This window comes from Pteropus alecto, unplaced genomic scaffold (genome assembly GCF_000325575.1).
Source record: "Pteropus alecto unplaced genomic scaffold, ASM32557v1 scaffold98, whole genome shotgun sequence".
Taxonomy (NCBI): domain Eukaryota; kingdom Metazoa; phylum Chordata; class Mammalia; order Chiroptera; family Pteropodidae; genus Pteropus; species Pteropus alecto.
In genome coordinates this window covers 11313993-11333529 of record NW_006443570.1, presented here as the reverse complement: position 1 = coordinate 11333529, position 19537 = coordinate 11313993, and the positions used below count along the sequence as shown (strand labels likewise).

General features: G+C 33.8%; 1 protein-coding gene and 1 pseudogene across 1 annotated transcript in view; one reads left to right on the top strand and one right to left on the bottom strand.

Annotated features, from left to right (window-relative positions):
• The window catches only part of HSF5 (heat shock transcription factor 5), a 34318-nt gene that overhangs the window by 7024 nt on the left and 7757 nt on the right, over positions 1–19537 (top strand). Inside the window, exons 3-5 of the mRNA XM_006924878.1 lie at positions 5075–5172; positions 7551–8072; positions 9936–10113. Coding sequence (XP_006924940.1) covers positions 5075–5172; positions 7551–8072; positions 9936–10113 — 798 coding nt within the window. The remainder of the gene's footprint in view (positions 1–5074; positions 5173–7550; positions 8073–9935; positions 10114–19537) is intronic.
• LOC112473300 lies at positions 10881–10999 on the bottom strand (annotated as a pseudogene).

The following is a 19537-nucleotide window of genomic DNA, read 5'->3' as shown; positions in this document are numbered from 1 at the left end:
CACAGGGGGAGAAAGGGAGGAAGAGAAAGTCTATGTCTTCTTACACTTGCTTTATGTTCTGTAGCCCATCAACTGGATAGTAACCCTACCTTTCTTCCTTTTACCAATAAATGTTTCTCTTGCCTTTCCTAACCTTCCTTTAATCCACCTCCCCCTTCCCATAAACTACTAAAGACTCAAAAGCTTCTGAAGAGTTGAAATTTGGAAGGACTGCAGACGGGAGATGTAAAAACGTGCTTGGCCTTCCAGTTTGGAATTTTGGAGGCATTTTCCTGTGGACATATAAGATACAGTGGTTAGGTTCTATATTGCTACTAGTTCTACCATTAAGGTACACATGGCCATAGTCTGGCTCAGTAGCCAAACTAGCCTGTATGATGTTGTTTCTATGGGAAAATTTATTCCAAGTTCCAAATTGTCCTCTTGGAAACTCCTAGTTCTAAATTTCGTTAAATCATTATAACTTAGGATATGTTATTTAAAAATACTTTACGTTAACTTGAATGTAAGTTTGTAAGTTGAAAATTGTCTCCAAGAGTTTGAGGTAAGGACTAGGAAAGAGACATTAAGAGACAAGTAAGTGCTGCTGATGTTTTGATAGTATACAATGCATCGAAACAGAATCCTGTGCTACCTAAATTTTTGTTTTGTCTTCTTTAATAGGGATAATTAAAATGACTCTAAAGTTTCTGAGGTTATGATAATAAGAAATCTCATAATCTCATGATGAATTCTAATACATAGAGTAGTTCTATGATACAATTTAGGCAAAAATGCTTTGAACATTATGAAGTAATACATCAATAAAAAGTTGTATTGTTAAATAGAAAAGACCTGCTATGGAAAATAAAGTGCCATAAAAATACTGTGCAAGAACTTAATTTTCCCAAATTTTAGGCTAAAGAAGGAAAAAGTAGTGACTGCTCAAGCAGAGGGAACATACTGTGACTGCTAGAGTGGGAGTCCAGTGTGGGGCCTCTGAGGAATGGAGCTCCCTCTATTTTATTTCTGTATCCTGCTACACGTAGCATAGTGCTTGGCTATACTGGACCTTTAGAAAATAATTTTTGAATGGAATGATTCTAGCCTCAGCTTTACAGTTAATCATCCAATGTGAACTTCAGTGGATTATTTCATGTCACTCAGCCTCAGTTTCGCTTTCTATAAAGTGGCAATAACAGTTTGGGCCAGAGATTAAATGAATTAATGTATGTGAATAGACTTTTTAATTTAACACTCTATACATATAAAGGATAAAATATTTTAAAAGCTGTCTTTCAATTATCAATAGATATTAAAACTTTGAAAGCTAAATAAAGTAATTCATAAAAATATATACTTCCCCCCCAAGGTACATATGATTTTTAAAATTTTTATTGAAGAAAGGATATATCATTTAAACATTTTTCTGAATTGACTCTTGGACAAAAAGAGTTGCTTATTATTGTTTTTAAAGTACATTTAAATTCTGAAGATTTGATCTTTAGGCTTCTAATTCTACATAAGGTACATAAACAAATAATAGAATCTGGAGTTATAAGAATTTTCTGATGCTGTTATTCTCGTGTTTAGGTAGTGTGTATTGTCAATTTCTCTGAAAAGGCCTGATTTTGTTCTTATGGGAAGAGTACTTGGCATAGATAAACCAGAAAGTTCTTTTTAGCTGCCAGAAGAAACTAAGCAAAACACAGTTCTATTTGCCTTTCTTTTTATTGGGGTAAAAATATGTAACACAGAATTTACCATTTTAACCATTTTTAAGTGTACAGTTCTGTGGCATTTAATACATTCACATTGTTGTACTGGCATCACCACCATTCATCTCCAGAACCTTTTCATCTTCTCCAGCTGAAACTCCGTACCCATTAAACACTAACTTCACATTCCCCTCTCCCCACAGCTCCTGGCAACTACCATTCTACTTTCTGTCTCAAAGAATTTGAAATCTATAGGAACCTCCTGTAAAGAGGACTCATACAATATTTGTCCTCTTGTGATGGGCTTATTTCACTTAGCAAATGAACTTCAAGGTTCAGTGAAGTTGGTAGCATGTGTCAAAATTTCCTTCCTTTTAATTCTGAATGATTTTCTATTGTATGTATATACCACATTTTGTTTATCTGTTCATCTGTTGATGTCTGTCAAGGTGGGCTGATTCCACCTTTTGGCTGTTGTGAATAATGCTGCTGCATGGGTGCACAAATATGTTCTGCTTTCACTTCTTTTGGATATATGCCCGAGATGACCTTTTCTTACCTCATCATCAATGAGGAGATGGAGTTCTAGTTGCTACAGTAAATTATTTTGAAATTAAATTGATGGATGTTTGTTTTTCCTCTTGAGTATTTATATCAGTTATTTTCTCATTGTTGACACTGCACAATTCTGGAGTAGATTCAAGTTCAAAACATTTTAATTATATATTTGAGTTACCTACGTAGGATAAAGTGTATGAAGTTATTTTCCTAACCTATAGTGGGAATGAAAATTTTTGCTTTTAGATAATTTTTAGTAATCTCGCTTTTTTTATTTCTAAAATTGTTTTTTAAAATATATAATCAACTCTTACATTTATATCTGAAATAGCATCTTGTCCATTATTCCCAATTTTTCATTCTATATGCAGTTTAATGCCTTAAGTGAACACTACCTTCAGGAAGATGGTGGAAAATCTTTATGCAGAAGAATGTGTTTTAGGACGTAGCGATAGACTCAGTTGCATAAATGTTTGTGAATTCACAGTGCTTTCATAATACACAGATTAATTTGTCATATATTAAGCACACAGTTGCATTTCTATAGCTATGTTTCCATACTCAATAAATTTACTAATCTATTTTGTTGACTTACAAAGTAGGACTGCACTGGTAAGGAAGTAGCCATTGAAGAATCTCTTTAGATTATCTATTCAAGTCCTTCATGCAGTTACCTTTCTTCTTTCCATTGGTTACTGGACACTTTAAAGGACATTCACTATTTTGCCGTTTCCTTAGATACCAAATCAGCTATCAACTATATATTAATATATTCTCTGTTGTATATTTTATTTTCCCAAGAAATTTATTTTAGAGTATGCTTTATTCAAAATATGTAACTAATGGAGTCAAACATAGTAATATCAGAAAATTAAAGCCGTTACCTGTCATTAACTTATTTTTAATGAAACACTTTGATGGTGCTCTGATAGGTGAAAACCTGCAGCTTCTGAGTCTTTTCCCGCCACTAGGGGGCTAGATTTTCCTTAGCTGTTAAAACTCTAGAAATAAAGTCCCAATTTTTTTGTGTTTTGGCAAACCTTGAAGACCCCTTCCTCGGCATTTGGCTTTTTGTTCATTTAACTTATTTCTTAGGATAGTTATGCTTTCACATATCCTGGGAAACCAAATTAAAATCCAAAACAATTTAATTGTGTATTCGAATAATCTGCAAGGATAAAATGTAAGAACCTGTTTGCCTAACCTATATTGGAAGTGACAACAGCTCGAATCATATGTGGCCATCTATGTTTTATCTCGCTTTTTAATCACTGGAATTGTTAAGATGATATAATTTAGAAGACATCAATCCTTTTTATTTGTATCCTAACGAGAATTTCGTCCATTATGTCAAGGTTTTCCATTCATGTGTAAAATTGATATAATAAGAAAATATTTCTAGTATACTTTTATGAACTTCTGACATTTTAAAAATCAGTAGTCAATAATGGAGAAATAGGGAAGCATTTCAATGCATTTTTACAATCCTTAGGCTAATTTACTTTCAAAGATTACAGAATGAGATTATTTAGTAATTTTATTAGCATAACCAAAATATGAAAAATGTAAACATAAAAAGAAAAAGTGCCACCTTATAATAAAGACACCTTAAAAATATTCAGCAAGTAAGAGTTCTAGTAAATTTACGAAGTTACATTTTAGGAAGAAGGAAAGATTAAAGAAGTATTATGGTATATTAAAGGGCATGTGCTTTGGAGTTCGATTACTGACTCTGTCACTACCAACTTTGTGACTTTCGGCAAATTATTTAACATCTCTGAGATTTAGTTTCCTTATTTTTGTAAAGTGATGTTAATACCTCATTCAATTGTTGTTTGGATTAAATGAGGCGATATATGTAAAGCACCTAGTACTGTGCCTGGAACATGGTAGATGCTCAATAAATGTCATCCTCTGTTTAATCCAAAGGTGTGATGTTATAATTGATTCTCATTCGTTCTGGAGAGTCTCTCTCTGGAAAAGAGGAGACTCAACCTATTATTACGACTGCATCTGTAAGTATAATCATCCCAGTATAAAGAGTTCAATCTTTTCATGGTATCCTAGCTATAAAGAGAAAATTTCTTTCATTAATATAATAGCATTGTTAGCTATTTATTTATTAATTGCTTACTGTATGCCAGTACTATTCTAAGTGCTCTACGCATATTAACTCATTTATTCCTCACAACAAACAAGTTAGGTAGATACTGTTATTATCCCTATTCTGTTAGGATGCAGAAACTGAGGCCCAAAGAAATTAACCTTGCTCAAGCTATTAAATTTTCAGATCTGGGCTCTAAAGCCAGGAAGTCTAGCTCTAGGAATTGAATTCTTAACTGATTGTCTAAATGGTTAAAACATTTTTTGCATAGATTTCACTGGATGCATTGTATAATGGTAGGACTGTTTGGACATTTATCATACTTATTTTATCCTTAAAAATACACCCTCCTCCAAATGTTTGTTACTATTAAAATGATTGAAATAATTATTTTGGAATTCCAAAATATGTTCTAATATTTTCAACAAAATGAAATTACTTTTAATAACAGTAAATGGTTAGGTAACAAAATGTTTAGGTGCTAAAGAAGTCATTTATAAAAGTAGACATGACCCTTTTAAATGACTTTTAAAATTAGCTTATTACCGTGTTGTTTTCAACAAATAGTAACACCTAACTGGACTAAATATAGTTTATTGCACTCACAAAGGAAAGCTTTTGGAATTTTTCTTTCCAAGTTGAAAGAAAGGAGTGCCTTGAATGCTATAGAGATTTATTTTGGTTGACGGCTTTTCTGTATTTGAATTTGTTCCAGCTGTACTACAGTGCTGCTCTCCTTCTACCCACATGGACGCTCTCAGTAGTTGTGTAACTCCCACTGCCTCTTCCTATGCACACTGCAACTACTTCCAGGTAAGATCTTGGAACCATGGACATACTCTGTGTATCAGGTGCAATATTATTGACCTTGCAGAATTTCAAAGTGTAATTTTATCATAATGAGTAGCCAGAGGTAAGCTGTGGATTATGGCCTCAATTTTCTCAATTCAAAAAAAGAGAGTTGATCTAAATGATGTCTGAGGATTTTTCTTGGCTTGCACTGTCCAATATAGTATGTATTAGCCTCATGTAGTTTATTTAAATTTAAATTCATTAAAATTAAATAAAATTTAAAATTCCTCAGTCACGCTAGCCACATTTCAGGTGCTTAATAGTCTCATAAGGCTAGTGGCTACCAAATTGAACAGCACAGATAGAGAACATTTCCATCATTGCTGAAAGTTAGTTCGAACAGTGCTGTTGTTTTAGGCTCTTCCATGGTGAAATGAATACTAGACAAACTCTAAAAGGATATAAGTTACCAAATGACAGATTTTTCCAAGATAGTACAGATAAGTACTTTTTTTTAAGAAGAAAAATGATGTCAAAAATGAAAAATCTAAATGTCCTTCAATTATCTTCTAATTATTTATTATGAAACAATTGCTTTGATTTAAATGTTTTAGACTGATGTATCTAGGATAAGATTAAAATCTTTGCTTTGTATTTTTATGCTACAATTGCATAACAATTAGAATTATGTGTTTGCCTTTGATATCATGTAGCCAAGATAGCTTCTGTTCTTAAGATAATGTGTTACTGGTGGCATTCCAGTATTCAAAAAAAACATTAATTTTTTTCTTTTTTTTCCGAGAAAAATCTTCATGGCAAGTCAAATTATAATCAGATTGTTGTTTGAATAGTACAGAATCAGATTGGGGGACTTAGTTGGACATTCTTAATGGCAGATATCATCAGTTATGATAGTCTAGTCTACTTATCTTGACTGGAAGGACATATCTATCACACAAATTAAATGTTCTTGTTTTGGATCCAGAAATACTCTCCCCTGAATCATACAGGGGATACTCTGACAGTGTTCATATCTTATGTATATACCTTAAATCATTTAAAAGATCTTTAAAGACCTTTTCTTACTACAAAGAATACATGTTCCTTATAGGAAAACAGAGATAAGTAGACATAAAATTTTTAAATGGAAAGAAAGGGTAAGTATTTCAGATGTCATTCTGGAAATAAATGCAATTAATTGGATTGTAGGTATTGGCGAGTGTGCATGAATGGTCAGTTTATTGTAATGGTTAAGAGCAAGAACTCTTGAGTAAGGTAACCCCAGGTTTGAAACCTGGTTCTATCAGTTATTTCATTGCAACTTTGGTTAAATGACAAAGTTTCTCTGAACATCAGTTTTATTATTTGGACATAGAGATTATCACACTTCATAGACTTCTTGTAAGGATTAAATGAAATAATGTATTTAAAGCACTTTGCATGTGGTTGGCACATAGTGAGAACTCAATAAAATGGTGTCGTTGGCTATAGTAAAAGTAGCTTGACGCTTAAACCATTGAAATGTACATTATTTGGCACTAGTGTTCTTCAGACCATTGACACAATCTTAGTAGTGCTTTTGGCAACATCGGTGCATGAACATTTTATTTAGTAACTCTTCGTATTTTATATTTATAATCTGAGAAAATCAACCATTTATTGAATGCCTACTCTGTGCAAAGCTCTCCATTTGGCAACATCAACTCATTACATGTTTTATTTAATCATTACTTCTAAGTATTTTATGTTCATAGCTTGAGATCATTTATTACCAAGCATGCAGTTGAATGTCTACTCTGTGCAAAGTACTCTGTATAAAAGAATGCATCTTATTAAAGATATCAATCTAAAAGTGACAGCTTTTTTTTAATCTATTGTTTTATTTTTTTAAAATAAACAATCTCAGGAACCAAAGGACATTCGATATTCCATCCATTTTTTCCCAGATCATTTGGAACAGTACCTCCCCCTGAATCTATAGAAGCATTGGTGGACTTGTGAGCATCCTGTGTTCGAAATTTTCTTGCTATGTTCCTAAAACAGTATATGATAGATACAAGTGATATTTTTGTTTGTCAACCTTTATGGAAGAATTTGGTATATAGACATTTTATCAGCAAATAGGTATAGCTTTTTGATTTTGTATACTTTAACCCTGAGAATTATCGGTCCTTTCCAGTATTAAACTTGGCATAGTGGTTGACATATAATAGTTGCTAAGTAATTGTTAAAATAGAAGTGAAGCTACCACTGCTGAAAAGTTGGTTGGCGTTTGAAGTTTTCTTAGTGAGCTTTAAGTTTATTTATTTTTAGCATTCACCAGTCTAAATGTTGTTGCTTTCCTCCTTAATCTTATATTTGATTTTCTATCCAAACAGTCCTATTTTCTCTTTTCCCAGAATCCTTCAATGCAATCCTCCTATCCAGTTGAATTTCTGCCTTCTAATTGGCCTTGCAGTGCTACTGATGAAAATAAAAAGACAGAAGTAAACCTAGAGGCTGTTTTTCAGATAGTAGATGAGTTGCATTCCTCCCCTAAATTGGAGATGGTAAAGGTGGAGCCTGTTGAGAATCAGTGCCCAACATCTCAGTCTAACAGAGGCCAACATATCCTAGCTAATTCAAGCAACAGCAATCCATCTTCCACAAGTCAGGCTAGCCAGCTGGAGCCACTTACTCCTGTAGGCTCAGATATTACATCTTTTGTGGTCGGAACAGAACAAGCAATTACCTGCTCTCTACCACAGTCACCTGAGTACATCTATACCATCCACACAGCTCAGCCTGTTGAAAATACTACAGTGCAGGAATCTGCAGCCATCCAACAAGCTCATGTCAAACTGAAGGAGCAACTAAGTCATAATCCATCACCATCTTCAGTAGTATTTGTGCAAGAAGGGCTACCATTCAGCACACACCAGGTAAGGGGAAAAGAAAAAATTATAATAAAGCTTAAAGTACCTAGTTCTTGCTGAAGACTGTTCTAGTGGAGAGTTTGTCCAGATTTTATTTGGGGTTAATATGAAGTCATTGTGCTTACCAAAAGCATCATGCCCCAGTGGTTCTGCACAAAAGATTCAGAAGGAAGTAACCTTAACCCCCAAGCATCCTCTCACTCTGTTATGTGGTCTGAAGTCAACCTCTGGAGAGACAGTCTGATTGAGCATTGTTGTATAAGATTTATTTTCATGTTAAAATCATGACTTGAGTTTTGTTTCCTGTTTCCTGTTTTAACATGGATGGACTAGGTGTGTTTGACTGATTAATTCCACTACTCAGAAGGGATGGTTTATCTGAAAGATAATAACAGGACTTCCTAGCCATTTGCAGCATGGAATTAAGGAGGTGGTTGGAGGTCTTTTTATACTTTCTTATAGCATTTTTGAATTCTAATTTGATTTGTGAGTATACTGTGAATTTCCTTACTAATTTCTACATTTCTAAAGCAAGACTCTGACTCTTGCTTTATTCTGAAGGTAGAGGCTAATTCCTTTATTGCTGCTAGTTTTTGACCAGAAAATGAGTAAACTTTGATTCTAAAAGTACATACAAATCATTTTTTTGAATTAATAAGTGTTTCTTTTGCTACTTTGAATTTTTTCCTTGACCTTAGCCTGATATATATATTTTTCATTTTATCTTTTTTCCTTTAATGGGACTGAAAATATCTTCATTGTAGAGATACCCAAAATAACTTTTAGGCAGTTTTTTTAAATGTGGTTTTTTAGCTCTAATTTTAGATCCAAATGTCTTAAAATTTCTATCAACTCATTGTCTTTTTTGAGCCCAACTGTTGAGACCCAGCATATTATGTGTTAAAATGACATAAATTCAGTAGATCGAAGATAGGCCCATTATATTTCAAATATGCCTATGGAAACAACACAAAATTTGTCTTTGTTCTTGCCTAGTCATATCTAAAATATGAGATTTCATAACTTAAAATTGTATTCACATGGTTGCTTTTTCTTTAGAAAATATGTTTGAACATCACAGCTTTTGAAAGCTATGATTTTAACTTGCAGCTTTATTTAAGAACATAGTTTCATTTTAAAATAAATTCATGAAGGAGTAGAGTATTTCAGAAGTTGGTCACCTTGAAGAAGGATTCAGCATTCCGGAGTCCAGAGTGCTAACCATCACACATGGACAGGGATTTAACGTTCCAAAGAAAACTTAGGAACTCCAAGGAAGAAACTTGTGTCTCATAAGCAGGGCAGACCTAGATTTTATAGGGGCTGAACTGGGTAAGCCAATTTTGAGGGCCTCTTTAAGACGAAGAATACAAAATTAGTAGAATAAAGTGTCCACAACCCCACTGGCGTCATCTAACAGGATTATGCCTATGGCCATTCCAGTATGACCAGTCAGAGGGAAAATCTGATGGAAGGGATGTTTGAATAGAAAAAGCTCAACCAATTGTAAATTTTTGTGTGAATTTTTTTATCTGATGGAAGGGATGTTTGAAAAGAAAAAGCTCAACCAATTTTAAATTTTTGGGTGAATTTTACCAAAAAAAAAAAAAAAAAATCAACAAGCTTCATAGTAGACCTTCCTCTGAGCATAAGTAAATGTTTTGGGTTCACATACATTTCAAAGGTTTATGTATAGGGAATCATACATCTTACTACCAAATATTCAGATTAGATCAAAGGTTGTATCATTTGTAAGGATCTTTATAAGCATGTTTGTTAGATCATGTTTCTAAAATAGAACTCCAATAAAATAACTTTTAGTAGATATTTAGGGGAAATTCAGAATAATGAGTGGGTTTAACATTTTAGGTGGATGCCAGTATAAAATGCCAGACCAGTCCAACTGAGAATATCTTGCCTTCAGAACAGATGGGATTCCTTATTTCAGAAATGGGGCCTGCTAGCAAGCCTAGTAAAGACACAGGTTTATCCACTCCAGCCAGATACAGAGAGCGAAGAAGCAACTCACAGCAAGGAAAGTCCCCTGGTAAGGATTATTGTGCTCTGGGATGTTAGAAGTAGAAACATGGTATAGAATTAATGTACGAACAACAATTTTTCTGGGTCTTCATTTATTATGACTTGTGTTTACTTATCATATTGCTATTTTATATAACTGTAATTTCAACTATATATTTTTTCTTAATTATTCTTGTAAAGTATGTAAAAGTTTTTTTCCCTAATTTTTCCCATAAGAATTTGAGCTTTTGAAAAGATAGAATTTACTAAGTAAAAACAAAGGAATTTGGATTACTTAACTAGGAGAAGACAAGGATGAAGGGTAATTTAATAATTTCTTCAGATGCCAAAGACTTGTAACTGTAGATGTATTTGTTCTCTTATTAACAGACTATAAGACAAGAGCGAATGCACCTAAATGGCGGCAGGAAAAGTTAAATGGATGTTAAAGACATTATGCTGAGCACATTATAAAGATATTATAAAGTATGACTGTGTTAGTGGGACTTTTTTCTTGTGGTTTAAAGGAGCCCAGAATTAGTGATTGTTTTAGGCACATCCAGTTGGTTCTACTCTTTCTAGGAAAATTGGGCAAAATCGTTTTGGTTTTTTTTTTAAGAAAATAGTGACATCTGATAAAATGTGTTTCTTATGTGATTAAAGTCATCAAAGTCTAGTGGACAACTTTCTTTTTTGTTTTTATTTATTTATTTATTTTTAGGCGAGGCAACCCTTGGTTGACCTCACAGATTGCAAGGACCTTGTCATCTTACAATCCCTTACTTTTTTTTTTTACGCCTACAACACTTGGTCTTCCTAGGTGGTCTCCCACCCAAGTACTAACCAGGCCCGACCCTGCTTAGCTTCCAAGATCAGACAGGATCAGGCTTGTTCAGAGTAGCATGGCTGTAGACTAGTGGACAACTTTAATATTCTCTAATTACATACCGGTCAGAAGCATGCAATTCACAAGTTTTGTAGAATTAATCAATAATGTCAAGCCATAATTTTAACCTATAAAGATTTGAAAATGTTGAGAACTTCTGTGAGAACTTCTCCAAAAAGTAAACTAAGAGCGATATGATCAAAATGTTGCTCTATCTCATTGGATTCTTTCTGCAAAACACTCTTTAGACTATCTTGATCACTCATTCATTAAACTTAGCTTGCACTGTCACTTTTAGTTGAGTGTATGATCCAGTCCATGATGAAAGAGTTAAGATTTCTCATCACTGAAGATTTTTAAAACAATGACATAAACTTTGATGGCAGTTTAGAAAAGAACAGGAACTGATATTTATTGCATACCTATTTTTATGCCATACAGCAGATACGATGATAGTGGTATTGTTACCATTTTAAAGATGAGGAAACTTGGAGAGAATAAGTGACTTGTTCCAGGTCACACATTAATCAATGTAACTAATATTCTACTCAGTCACTCTGTTGATTGTGTCCTTTGATGCACAAAAGCTTTTAAGTTTGATGGAGTCCCATTTCTGTTTTTGCTTTTGTTGCCTGAGCTTTTGGAATCCAAGAAATCATTTCCCGGTCCAATGTCATGAAGTTTTTCCACTGTTTTCTTCCAGGACTTTTTAAATTTTAGGTCTTATATTTAGGTCTTGAATCCATTTTGAGTTAATTTTTGTATATGGTGTAAGATAAGAGTCCAATTTCATTCTTTGGCATGTGGTTGTCCAGTTTTCCCGCCATCATTTGTTGACGAGACGGCCCTTTCTCCATTGAGTGGTCTTGGCATCCTTGTTGAAGATAATCTGACCATATATGTGAGGGTTTATTTCCGGTCTCTATCCTAGTCCATTGAATCCAGCAATGTTTAAAAAGGATAATACACCACAACCAAGTAGAATTTGTCTCTTGAATGCAAGGCTTGATTGATTTTCAAATATTAAACAGTTATTAACCATATTAACAGAATAAAGGAGAAAAATTCTTTCAATTGATGTGGAAAATCTTACCTAACAAAATTCATCACTCATTCACAATAAAAACTCTCAACAAAGTAGGAATAGTAGAAAACCCCTCAAAATAATAATGAACATCTATAAAATATGTGTAGTGAAGATCATAATAAATGGCGAAAGACTTAACTGTTTACCCCAGAGACTGGGAATAAGGCAGGGATGCCCACTTTCACCACTTGTATTCAATATTGTACTGGCAGGCCTAGCCACTGCAATAGGCAAGAAAAAGAAATAAAAGGCATAAAGATTAGAAAGGAAGAAGTAAAACTGTATAAATAAATGAATTTAGCAAGGTTGCAGGACATAGGTTAGTATATGAAAATCAATTGTATTTTTATAAACTAGCAGCACATAATGGGAAAATGAAATTGTAAAATACCAAACATTTACAGTAGGATCAAAATCATAAGATACCTAGAAATAAACTGAACAAAGATGTCTAAGACCTCTGCACTAAAAGCTACACATTTTGGTGAAAGAAATTAAAGAAGATATAAATGGAAAGATATATCATGTTCATGGATAAGAAGACTTAATGTTAAAGTGACAGTTCTCCCCAAATTGATCTATAAATTCAATGCAATCCCAATCAGAATTCCAGTAGACTTTATTTTAATGACAAGCTGATTCTGAAAATAAAAAAAAAAAAGGCAAAGGCCATAGAGTAATCAAAGCAATTTTTAAAAACAAAAAGTTGTAGGATACTTTACCTGATTTCAAGACTTACCATAAAGCTACCATAATCAAAATATTGGTGAAAAGATAGACATATAGGTGAGTTAAACAAAGAGTTCATAAATAGATTTACAGTGTGGTCATTTTGTTTTCAAGAAAGGTGCCAGGGCAGTGCAGTGGAGAAAGGAAAGTCTTTTCAGCAAAAGTTAATGTCGACCCATTCCTCACACTATACGTAAAAATTAACTCAAAATGAATTACAGGTTTAAATATAAAACCTAAAACTATAAAGCTTCTTGAAAAAAATAACAGAAAAGCTTTTTTACTTTAAGGTGGGCAAAGCTTTCTTACAACATAGAAAGCATGATCGATAAAGAAAAAATTGTTAAGTTGGATTTCATCAAAATTTAAAACTTTTGCTCTTTGAAAGATACCATTCGGAAAATAAAAAAGCAAGCCAAAGGCTAGGAGAAAATATCGACAACACATAAATCAAAATGGACATACCTAGAATGTAAAAATAACTCTTACAATGTAACTAACTCAAAAATGAAAAGATATGAACAGACATTTCACCAAAGAAGATATACAGATGGCCACTAAGCAAATGGAAGCATATGTTTAACATGTTTAATTATCAGAGAAGTCAGATTAAAACTACAGTGTGATATCACTGTACCCCTATTGAATGGCTAAAATTTTTAAAAAGGAAAAAAACATGACCATTCTGAGTGTTGATGGGGCTCTTAGAACTTTCATACACTGCTGTGGGAGTTAAAAATAGTATAACCACTTTTGGAAACAGTTTGACAGTTGACAGTTTCTTAAAAATTAAGTTAAACATACAGCCACCACCCAATCCAGCCATGTCCACGGAAAGACACACACGAATGTACAAAGCAGATTTATTTGTAATAGCTAAACAACTCTAAAAACAACTACAAATTTCCATCAAAAGGTGAATCAATATATACATTACGGTATTTCCATACAATGGAATACCACTCAGCAGTAAAAAGGAACATACTAGTGATATACGCAAATTATTATGTTGAAGTGGTCCTTGGGGAATATGCATTTCTTTGGAGCGATCCAGTTTTTGTTGTGTACTTGCTGCTAGAGTGGATCTAAGGGTCTGGGGATTACTTTAGAGCCTGAAAATTACACATCTAGCAGGCCAGACTTGTTATTTCTCTGGCATTCAGTTCTTTTTTTAAAAATATGGTAGACTTTTGTTTTGTTTGCCTTTGGTCATTCCAAATGTGAGTTGTAACAGTCAGAGATCTCATTTAAGTAGTTTTTAAGCCTGAGAAGTGTGGTATTTGATTTACTCTCTGTACTTTGCCCATCCCCTTTTCTCAACACAAGGACACCCTATATTGAGATCACCTTCAGATTTGGGAAGCTAACACCCTTAATCTGATCTTTGCTGTAGGGCTCTCTCCTATTGTCTGTCAGAGGCACTTGAGAAAAGCTGGAGACCCTTTTTAGAGCCACCTCTTAGAATTGCTTCAAGTTGAGATAAGAAAAAAGGAACCTCCTCTACACTATAATTGGAATATGAATTTGTAGAGCCTTTTGGAGGGCAGTTTGGCATTATCTATAAATAACTAAAATGCTCATGCTTTGACTCAGGAATTGTACACCTAGGAATCTCCTACAGAGTTCACTATAATGTTACTTATAATAGCAAAAATTTGGAAAAAACATATATGCCTGAAATAAGGAACTAGATAAATTATGATAAACTCATGTAATGAAATACTATGCAATCATTTAAGAAAATTAAGTAGCTTGATATGTTGTTACTTGGAAAGATAGTAAGTGTTCATTATATGTTAAATAAATGAATGAAGCATGTTGCAGCATAATATGTCTAGGACAGTCCCCTTACTAGGAAGAATAAAAGAAGGAAAATATATACTACATAATTATAGAAAAAAGCCTGGAAGAAAATGATAGCACTGATAAATGTGTAGCAGTGATTACCTCTGGCAAAGTAGAATTAAAGATTTAGAGAGGGTTTTTTTCTTTTTTTCTTTTTAATTTGTATATGAATCTACACAATGGTGGGAGTATGGGAAATTTTTACCCCCTTTTTAAAATTTTCCTAGATTTTTTAAATTGAAAAAAATCCAAAAATACTAAAAATAGTTTAAATACTTTGAAGTGTTCCTGCAGTATGAATACAAAAGCCTCAAAACAATAGGAACAAGTGATTTAAAGAATGTTTTGAAAAAATATTTATATCTCAAATATTAAATTTACTTTCTAAGTTTAGATGTGATTGACTCAAGCTAACTTTATCCCACACCAAAAATTCTTTTCCAAGATTTCTGAGAATTTCCAAGGCTTATAGTCGCTTTAATTTTGGTGTTTCTCCTTCTGCTTAATTCCAGGTTCATTCATTTCTCACCTCCTGAAGCTGTTTTTTTCCTGCTCTACGCATACCAGATGCAGTGCTTACCTGCTTCTTCTGATTTCTCCCCTCCCCCAAACTTTACATTAGGCATTTGTACGTGTAGCAGCACACTTTTCTGAAGATTTAGGGAGATAGAAAAGACTTGCATTTCACATATTGTAAATAATTTAAATGGAGTATTAGGCATTTTTCTTTTTAAAAGGCCTTCAATGCCTTTTCCGCTTTCTTACCTTTCCTTGTCACTAGTCAATGTGGCTTCTTGCCATGTTGTCATCTTTCCTTGTACTCCACCATACCTTTTCTTTTCCTGTCTCTTTTTATCCTGTTTTTTCCCCAGGTCCTGAATTCTGTGTCTTACTTAGGCAGAAAAGGTTAGGTTTCTCTTATATTTCCTAATGTCTGTGAGGCTTCATTTTCCCCCAACCTGTCAAGATACATTTCTCAATAATGACAAGAGGAACTCTGATGCTTGCTGTTAAAATAATAATTTCCTCTCTTTCACTACATATTACGGTTATATAAGTGTAATTGATAAAATAATTAGCACATTAATTATCTTTATTAACTCTTCCTAGTTTTTTTTTTTTTTTTTTTTGAGCAAAGCCTTGTCCTTCTGTCAATGGTGTTGATAGATGAGTCTTAATTGACCATGGCTTCCTGCTGTGATACAGAGAGTTGTGAGATATTGGCATTATTATGAAGTCTAATCACATTTTCATTTTAGTATGATCAAGAAGCAAATAAATGACTTATGCTTAAGCTAGAACCTCTGCAAAATTTAGCTTTTGTAATGAAGATGTAAGCAGACAGACAATTCATGAAGTTGCAAATTTTTCTTTCTTGACAGAACTTAGCCTAACAGTTGGTCTATGAAAACATGGTCCTGTGGCATTAAGAGACTTTAATCAAAGTCAGTATAAGATTTATATATACTGTCTGTTAGAGGCAGTAATTTAGGTATTAGAAAACCTAAATTAAAATCAGATTCTGCCGTTTACTATGATTAACTTGGAAATATTAATTTTACTAAGCCTCAGTTTCTTCATCTGTAAAATGAAGGTAATAATGATATAATACATAACTGTCTTCATATGGTACCTGATGGTACATGGTAACAATAGAATTTTAGCTATAATTTTTTTTCTAATACTTATTATTCTTTTGTGTATTACTGTTAAATCATTTTCGAATGACTGGTCTCACTTAAATTCACATAAGCTCCCAGTATTGCCAATAATCCTATAATATTTCCCTAGTCAGTGCGCTCTCCATTTTCCAAAGCTACTCTATCATATCATCTCTCTACTCTGACTTCCAACACCCCTCCTCTCTTTTCGTTCTCAGCTATGATCTTGTTTCTTATTTTACTGAGAAAATAGAAGCAGCTAGAACTTTCATACCTTCCCACCAACAAATCTATCAGTCTACCTCTTATTGTAACCCTCCCTACACCTTGCCTTTTCTCTTGTTACAGTGGAAAAAGGCCAATCCTTCCATTTGTATACAGAATTCTATCCCCTTTTGTGTACGTGTGAACCCAACACTTACAGTATCCCTTGTGCTCTTCAATAATCACATTTTACCTTTTGTATTAGATAATTCCTATCGGCCTACAAATATGTCATCATAGGTTTTATGTTAAAAGAAATTCCTTTTACCCTTCTTTCATTCATATTTCCATCCAGCTGCTACTCCATTTTTTTGTTCCCCTTAGAGAAATGCTCTTGAAAGCGTATCCTTATCTCAACCAGGTTTTCCAATCAGATTTTCATTCCTGCCACTCAAGTAAAACTGCTCTTGTCAGGTTTCTGATGACTGCCACATTGCCAAATTCAAAGGTAGGTTTTCAGTCCTCATTTTACTGCACCTCAGTAGCATTCGAACAGACTAATTTAAGCTTCCTCAAATACTTTCTTCACTTGGCTTCTGGAACACCACCCTTTCCTGGTTTTCCTTCAGCCTCACTGGCTACTCCACAGTTTGTTTTGCTGAATCTTCTTTATCTTCTCTGACTGCTATATATTGATGAGTCCCACAGCTCAATTCTTAGACTTCTTTTCTTCTCTCTCTATTTAATTCCTAGATAATTTGACCAGTCTCATTGTTTTTATTATCATCTTTATTGTGATAACTCCTAAATTTATATCTTAAATCTCAATCTTCTCTGTACTCCAGACTTGCATACCTTATTGCCTATGCTACATTTTTGTTTGGATGTCTAATAGGTGTCCCAAACTTAATATATTCGACCCTCCAGTTTTACTTATTTCAAGAACTAGTACTTCTAGTCACCTCTAATCACTCAAAAATCATAGTCTTTGACTTGCTACTCTCACATTGCACGTCCAACCCATCAGCAGATCCTATCAGCTCTTTCTCAGTGCAGATACAGAATCTGATCACTTCTCATCACCTTTACATGCTGTCACCATAGCCACTACTGTCTCTTGCCTAAGTGACTGCAGTAGCTTCTTAACCAGTCTTCCTGCTTCCACTCTTGGCCTCCCTGGTCTTTTCTGCACACAGCAATCTGAGTGATCCTTTTAAAGCATTATTTCCTTGATTAAATTTTCCAGTGGTTTTTCCTATCACATTTAGAATAAAATCTAAAAACTTTTACTGTGATCTACAAGAGGCTGAATTGGCTCCTGGCTACTGCTCTGACTTCATCTTCTATCACCTATCTCCATCATCTATTCCAGCCACAGTAATCTCTTCACTATTCTTTGAACACATCAGACATATTCCTGCCTTCATATTGCTGTTCTCTCTGCCTGAAATGTTCTTCACCCAGATGTTCACATGGCCAGTTCATCATAGAAAACTTGTTGACCATACTATTTGAAATAGCACCCTAGTTCCTATGTCCAGCCTCCCTAAATCTCTATTTTTCATCTTTCTTTTTCTTCTGTAGTGCTTATCACTTCTTGACATTTTCTATTTATTAGTTTTCTTCCCTTCTAGAAGGTTAGTTCCATGATGGTGAGGACTTTGTTTATTGCCGTATCCCCAGCACTTAGAATATTACCTGTGGCACTCACTGTTTGTTGAGTGAATGAATTGCTTTTTCTTCCATCAGATACACTGTTATCTTACTGATGTACTTTTAAAAAAATCCTTAGAAAAGAGTAATCTTTTTAAAAATTGGGATAAAATACACATAACATAAATTTTACAATCTTAACCACTTTTAAGTGTATAGTTTAGTGACATTAAGTACATTCACATTTTCTGCTACCATAACCGACTCCATCTTTAGAATTCTTTTCATTTTGCAAAACAAACTCTGTACTCATTAAACAATAATTTCCTATTTCTCCCCACCCCTAGCCCCTGGAAAGGACTATTTTACTTCCTGTCTCTCTGAGCAATCTTTTAATTAGCCACCAATAGATAAGTTTTGAACATATGGGGAGTCAAACCACCCCTCAGGTTTCTTTTAACGAGTACTTACTGAACAACTGCCCTGGGCTTGGTACTGTGCTAGGTCTAATAAGGGTGCACAAATAGTGTCCTTCACAGTTCTATTCTGCTGGAACCAAGAATTGTGTATGGTGTATGTATTATTACTAAAGATACCGTGCTATATCTCGTTATTATGCTCTGACATTGAAAACTGAGATATATTTGGTTATGAATTTTCTTTTGTAGCCATCTTCTCTGCTGTCCACTTCTTGCCTGGTCATTTCAGATTGATAGCAAAAAATATATTTTAGATGAAATTCATGTAACATAAAATTAACCATTTTTAATTGAAAAGTGCAGTGGCATTAGTACATTCACATATTGTGCAACCTCTACTCTATCTAGTTCCAAAACATTTTAACCACTCTAAAAGAAAACCCTACAAACATTAGCAGTTGCTCCCATTCCCTCCTTCCTCAAGCCCTTGGAAACCACCAATCTGTCTTCTGTTTCTGTGGATTTACCTATTTTGTATATTTCATATAAATGAAATGCAATATGTGACTTTTGTGTCTGGCTTATTTCACTTAGCATAATGTTTTCAGGGTCATCCACATTGTAGCATGTGTATCAGAACTTCATTCCTTTTTATGGCTAAATAATATATATACCACAATTTGTTTATCCATTCATTTGCTGATGGACATTTGGGCTGTTTCTGCCTTTTGGCAGAAAAGTGCTGCTGTGAACATATCTGTATATGTATTTGTTTGAGTATCTTTTTATTTCTTTGGGGGTATATACCTAAGAGTGGAATTGCTGGGTCATATGGTAATTCTGTGTTTAATTATTGAGGAACTGCCAAACTTTTTTCTGTAATAGCTGAACCATTTTACATCACCTCCAGCAATGTACAAGGGTTCCCATTTCCCCACATCCTCTCTAACACTTGTTATTTTCCACTT